General features: G+C 36.5%; 1 protein-coding gene across 1 annotated transcript in view; it reads left to right on the top strand.

Annotated features, from left to right (window-relative positions):
- Window positions 1-5,977, top strand: part of LOC107573248 (butyrophilin-like protein 2) — a 21,528-nt gene extending 15,551 nt beyond the window's left edge. Inside the window, exons 4-6 of the mRNA XM_016259683.1 lie at window positions 1,572-1,673; window positions 2,728-3,076; window positions 5,894-5,977. Coding sequence (XP_016115169.1) covers window positions 1,572-1,673; window positions 2,728-3,076; window positions 5,894-5,903 — 461 coding nt within the window. The 3' untranslated portion in view covers window positions 5,904-5,977. The remainder of the gene's footprint in view (window positions 1-1,571; window positions 1,674-2,727; window positions 3,077-5,893) is intronic.
- The last annotated feature ends 454 nt before the right edge of the window (window positions 5,978-6,431 follow it).

The raw sequence follows: 6,431 nt of genomic DNA, 5'->3' as shown, positions 1-6,431 counted from the left end.
TGTGTGTGTGTGTGTGTGTGTGTGTGTGTTCACAGTGTGTGTGTGTGTGTGTGTGTGTGTGTGTGTGCGTGCGTGCATTCACTATTCACTGCTGTGTGTGCACTTGGATGGGTGAAATGCAGAGCACAAATTCCGAGTATGGGTCACCACACTTGGCCACACACATCCTTTCCTTTTTAAACTCTTCTTTTGGTATCTTAATTTTTAAGTGGTATGGAAGAGAGTGCTGTTCTTCACTCCCCTACCTACATTTGCTGCTGGTACTGAGAATTGAACCTATGGCCTTCAGGTTATAAGTTAGACTCTATAATCATTAGGCCACAACCGTTCCTTTAGAGAGAAGCAGCTGAAGAGCAAATAATGTTGAAACTAGAAATTTAGCTGGTTCACCTATATCAAAACAACTGCATCGGACATACCTGTCTAATAGGCAAAAATACACAGAATGGTCAAATTGAGGGACATTAACAATCGCACCGGTCTATTCATAAGATTTTATGTTTGAACCAGTTTTAGGGAAATTTGGAAGAAGGGATTTTGTTCATTTTAAGTGCTTCTGAAGCTACCAAGAGTTTAAAATATGAGTATCGTATCTACATGTTTGAAACAAGTTTGATGCATCCTAGGGAGGAAGATTTGCCTCACCTGGATTGTATTAGAATTTCTTGTTATAAAATGTGAAGCATAGTGATAGATCAAGTATCCATTGCTAAGGTGCGTATTTACCAGATTCACTGATAGTACCTCAAACTTTTAAAGATTTAAGGGCTTTCACACTTGAAATGGTAAACCCTGGGTCACTTTAAACCACACGTGTCAAACGCTGCTCCTCTGCAGAGATTACCTCCAATCTGGATTAAACACACCTACCTGCAATTTTGTAGTGATCATGAAGCCCTTGATCAGCTTGTGCTGGTGTGTTTGATTAGGGTTGGAGCTAAACTCTGCAGGAAAGTGGATCTCGAGGTCCAGAGTTTAGGAGCCCTGGTATAAATTATACCAGAAGCTTCCCAACTGTGTTCCTGGGAACCTCTGGTTGAGTTCACATGGAATGACCCCGCAATTATAATTTTCTGTTTGTAAGTTTATTTGTAAAACACATTTCACAGTACATATTGTTCCAAAGCCTCTTGACAAGTAAAAGTACCTTACAACCTCTAGTAAATTAATTAAAAAGCCTTTATTTGAATCATTCTCTTTCTTTAATTTATTTCCATAATTGCTTGAAAAATAGAGAGAAATCTTTAACAATAATAATTGATCCAGGATATCAAGAGTTTTCATTATTGATTAGACATTCAGTTAAAAAATAAAAAAGAGCAGTGACTTGTTATTGCCTGAAGCAAAATGTGAAGAAACAGCAAGGTTATTCTTCAGGTTTATTAAATATATAATGTAATCCCTTCAGTTGATTCCTGTCATTTCCTGTGATTCACATTCATTCTCATGATGTGAACATTTGACAAAAATATCACAAAATCAGTAGAAATGGTATTTGAAGGAAATATACTGGGAACAGTACTATACACAATACTGTTCCTCTTTGTTCAGTAACTGCTTGTGTTTGACAGGTTTCTCTGCTTCACACATAATGGTGCTGATTCTCTGTATTTCTGCGTCTGGATCTGCACTCCTGCTCTGCTGCCTGATCTACTGCAGATCTCCTACTAAAGGTATGTGTATAACAGGAAAATATTCTTATCAGCCGTAATTCAGTGTGTTTCAACTGCAAGATTATGACCCAATGACAATTATTATGATAATAATAATAATAATAATAAAATAAAAAATAAAATGTAAATGTTGATAAGTCTATGTATCCAATCAAAATCTACATTATTCTGGCATAAATACATCTTTCACCACTATTATGGATTATTAAACAGTTTAATGTTTTAGGCTGGTAAATGACTTGACCTGCTTGGCACAAAAACTGATTATTATTATTATTATTATTATTATTATGATTATTATTATTATTATCATGGATTTAGGAATTTATAAATGTATCTTTAGTCTTGTAGTTTGTGAAGTCTGTGGTGCTGAGGGAGCAATATATTGTAGAGGACAAAGAGGGAAAATGTTGAGATGTCTACAGTAAATTAGGATTGGGACATACAAGATAAAAGTGTAAGTTTGTCAGTTGTGTTTAAGCTTGGAAATGGTGATTGTGGTGTTACAGAAACTATAGAACATGCTGTGGATGTGAGTATAAGGTCCATCATAGCAGCAGTAGTTTGTTTTTATAGAGAGAAGCTCAGTAGGTCAGTGTTGTGATTCTTGATTTATGCATCATGTAGGACTAATTTGAAGGTGTGAACAACCATTAAAGCAGAAGTTATTGTGATATTTGAGATCATTTAGTTAATTAGTCTAAATACATCTGTGTTTTACATGTCCTGTTCTCCTTGTTGACCCTTTTAACTTGTCTTAAGACTCATTATTCAATGTTGTATTAGAAATTTGTCAGCAATAAAGCACTCAAGCAATTATTGAATCAACTTTAGTCAGGGTGAGAAAGAGAGAGGTGTGTGTGTGTTAATTTATATGTGTGCAAATGTGTATATATGTAAATAATGTCACTAATGCAGGGATATTAAACATGTTAATTGCCCTTTCCAGTACAAAGTTAGTCTGTATACTTAGAAAATTATAAAATATATGAAACCATTGTTACTTGTCTAACTAAAAAGGCGTCATGCAAACATTTTTATTTTTATATTTCAGGTTTATTTGGCCAGCAAACATATGGCCAATATTTTTATCTGGGATCTTCAGTGGTTTTGCCCTGTCATGTTGACGAATGCTTATTAAAGAAAAAACTGAAGGTGGAATGGAGAAGAAAAGACACTAAGACTCTGGTTCATCTGTATGAAGATGGTGAGAGTCGATCAGAGAAACAGCACCAGGATTATCAGGATAGAGCTCGTTTCTTTACTGACGATATTGAACATGGAAACTTCTCCCTCTGTCTGGACAATCTGAGAGCTGAAGATGCTGGAGAATACATATGTAAAGTTCACAGTGACCTTTTTACAGTCACCAGGACAGCAGAGACAAGTTTGGAACCACGTAAGTTAATAAATAAAAGATAAAAACAAACAGAACCTACTGAACTGCTACATAACAAATAACAATACTAGGGATTCACCAATCTTGATTGTTAATGGTTGATTCCTACTGCAGATTTTTTTGCAGGTTCCAATAACAATTTTTAATTTAATTTAATTTTTTAAGCAAGAGACAAGAAAGAATCAAAATATAAGTACATCACGATGTTTATTTGCTATATTTCAGGCAGATCTGTAGCCATTGAAAATTAGTGGCAACCACTGCTTTTTAAACACAATCCAAACAAAGATGCTAAATACATGTAACATAAGCAGTTTTTTAAATTTAAATTAAATAAACAAAACCACAATAATCTGAATTTAGCTTTATGAGACTATGCTTTATAAAACATCTGCACAACACAGCAGACGGTCTGAATGAGATGCAGATTCACTCTCTGACAGCAGGTGGCGCTCATGAAACAGCAGCAATACAGCCTTTTCTTGGTTACCGCTGTAAACAAAGCAGCACTGCGCTTATAAACACCACTATGCATTATACAGAGGCAAGATGAACAGAAAATACCATCTAAACTGCTCTGAAGACATCATCCCCCTCCATATATCTTGCAGTTTGTTTTTCCTGACCAAATGTTCTTACAATTACTAAAGCGAATTGGTCGTGTTAACAGTAATTTGACAGCTTCTGCCATTGGGTGATTTGTTGCATTTTCTGCTTATCCAAATCTTGTCCAGATCTTTGTCTTTTCTCTCCTTTTGTGATGTAGGCTATATCTGTGACACGAATGAGAAAAAAAGGTAGAGCAGGACTTGATTTTGTCCATCTGGAATTGATTGGTTCGTTGGATTGTTGTCATTTTGCTATTGCTGTGATCTCATGTGAGTGACAGGTTGCGTCTATGTTAAGTTTCAGTGTTAATATATTACTTGTCAGGTTGTCACCATATAGAAGGATAGACTGTAAAACAGGAACCAGGCAAATATTTTGTGTACAAGAGGCCCAACAGAGAGGTCAAGCGATGGACATCAGAAGGCAGATATTTGTTGTGTCAAATAAAATCTGGTTTGTCATTGTTGGCCATGTGATAAACAGATTGCACAAAGGCAGAGGCTGACAGATTACTGTAGCCCACCCTCATCTGAGAGCTTAGTAACTGTAAGAACATTTGGTCAGGAAAAACTGTGTATGCATTATACAGAAATGACATCACTGTCTAATCATTGATACACAATTCCTACAGTATTATTGAGAGGATGCTGGCAATCAATGACAGTTTCTACTGCCAGATTTGACAGAAAACCTCAGGGGCTTGTACCATGATGGTGGCTATACAAACTCAAGGTTATAGGATTCATTTTAGGTTGAACAAAACCAATCCAATCCAGTTTTGTTGGCACTATGATGCTGATCATCAACTTTCTGTGTCAACCCAGACTTTGATCCTGAGTTTATGGAGCCATGTCAGTGCAAGTAAAAGTTGTGAAGTGAGTTTATATAGTTGATGATAATATACAAAAGTATACAGAGACTCAACATTTTAAACTCAAGTCATGTTTAAAGCTTTATCTATTGATTCAGAATGTAGCCTGCCCTGGAGCAGCTTAGCCATGGAGCATAAGTTACTATGGACTTTAAGCAGCAACTGCTGATAGAATGGCAACGGCTTCAGGAAGTGAAGTGTTAACCGGCGTAGCGAAAGAACGCAAAATCACTAAGCAGCAAATAAAGAGGACGCCATAATGCAGGGGTCACCAGACTCGGTCCTGGAGGGCCGGTGTCCTGCAGAGTTCAGCTCCAACTCTAATTAAACACACCTGAACCAGCTAATCAAGCTCTTTCTGGTCAAACTAGAAACTTCTAGGCAGGTGTGTTGAGGCAAGTTCGAGCTGAACTCTGCAGGACACTGGCCCCCCAAAAATTACATATTTATAAAAGCAAGACAAGGGTTGATTTTGGCATTAAATAATATTCAGATACAATTACAATGCTAAATACCATTAAACATAACATTTACTTACTATGGCACATCAGCTATTCTCCCGCAGAATACACTTACATTACAATGTGACGAAACAGCAGTTAAAGTTGCGCATGCGCAGCAGAATGCCACAGTGCTGTTATATAGCAGCTGTTGCTTAAAGTCCGTAATTATGGCCATGAACACTATTAAATGCTAAGCCACTTTCATGGTACCCAAACCCCAGAGTTGGTGCAAACTAAACTGAAACTTACCTGGTTAGCCAGCTAAACCAGCTTCATGGTACAGGCCCCAGGACTGGGTTCATATTTTAATTGATGGACTGGATATTACAGACATTATAAATTGTAGGACAATTTGCTTAGGGAATGTTGTACTGTAAAATGTTTCTTTCAGAAACTAATATCTTTCATTGTTTGCTAAATTGGAAGAAGATCATTCTGTTGTGTTTTGGTGTTCCTAATGAAAACATGAAGGTAAGGTTTTAATGATCAACTACGTGTTACTGGTGTGATCTTTTTGGAGTTTTGTACTAAGTTCTTAAATGTAGCCAAAAACAGTGTGAAAATGTTGCCAAAAAGTTTTAAAAAGGAGCTTAGAGTCACCTCTAATATGAGCTTGTGCTGCTGTAGAGATGAAGTGTGAATGTATGTGAGAGCTACTATCTGAGAGGAAATCAAAAATACAGTTTGCTCAGAGAGAGAGAATAATTGTCATCACCAGCAATGTAAAGTCTTTTTCAGACATTACACTCGACAAAATATATATATATATATCAATTTATTTATCTGTTTGTTTGTAGTTATTTCACATGAGAAACTTTGTGTCTGTTTCTTTACAGAGTTCGAAGTGAAAGGTTCCTTTGATGATCAGATCGTTCCTCTTGGAGGTTCAGTGGTTTTGCCCTGTCAGGTTGACGGAAGCTTGTTAGAGAAACGTCTGAAGGTGGAGTGGAGAAGAACAGACTCAGAGACTCTGGTTCATCTGTATGAAGATGGTGAGAGTCGACCAAAGAAACAGCACAAAAATTATCATCACAGAGCTCATTTCATTACTGATGAAATTAAAGATGGTAACTTCTCCATCCGACTGGAAAAAGTGAGAGCAGAAGACGCTGGAAAATACACATGTAAAGTTTACAGTGACCAGGATTGTGTGCATTCAGCCGACGCAGAGGTTGAGATACTGGGTAAGTGAAAATAACTGGATCTGCTACTTTACACCTGGTCAATATATGATTTTAATTGAGTGGTTAAGTTACAATATAAATATTGCATTTCCAGATTTTAAAAATAATATTATGATAATTTTAGTTACTTCACTCATAAATATAATAGTCTGATGTTATGCACCACTGGACTGGTCATATATTAATTATTCA

Source organism: Sinocyclocheilus grahami, unplaced genomic scaffold (assembly GCF_001515645.1).
Source record: "Sinocyclocheilus grahami isolate Dianchi unplaced genomic scaffold, SAMN03320097.WGS_v1.1 scaffold1903.1, whole genome shotgun sequence".
NCBI lineage: Eukaryota > Metazoa > Chordata > Actinopteri > Cypriniformes > Cyprinidae > Sinocyclocheilus > Sinocyclocheilus grahami.
Note: the sequence above shows the minus strand (reverse complement) of the source record. Positions and strands in the feature narration are given on the sequence as shown.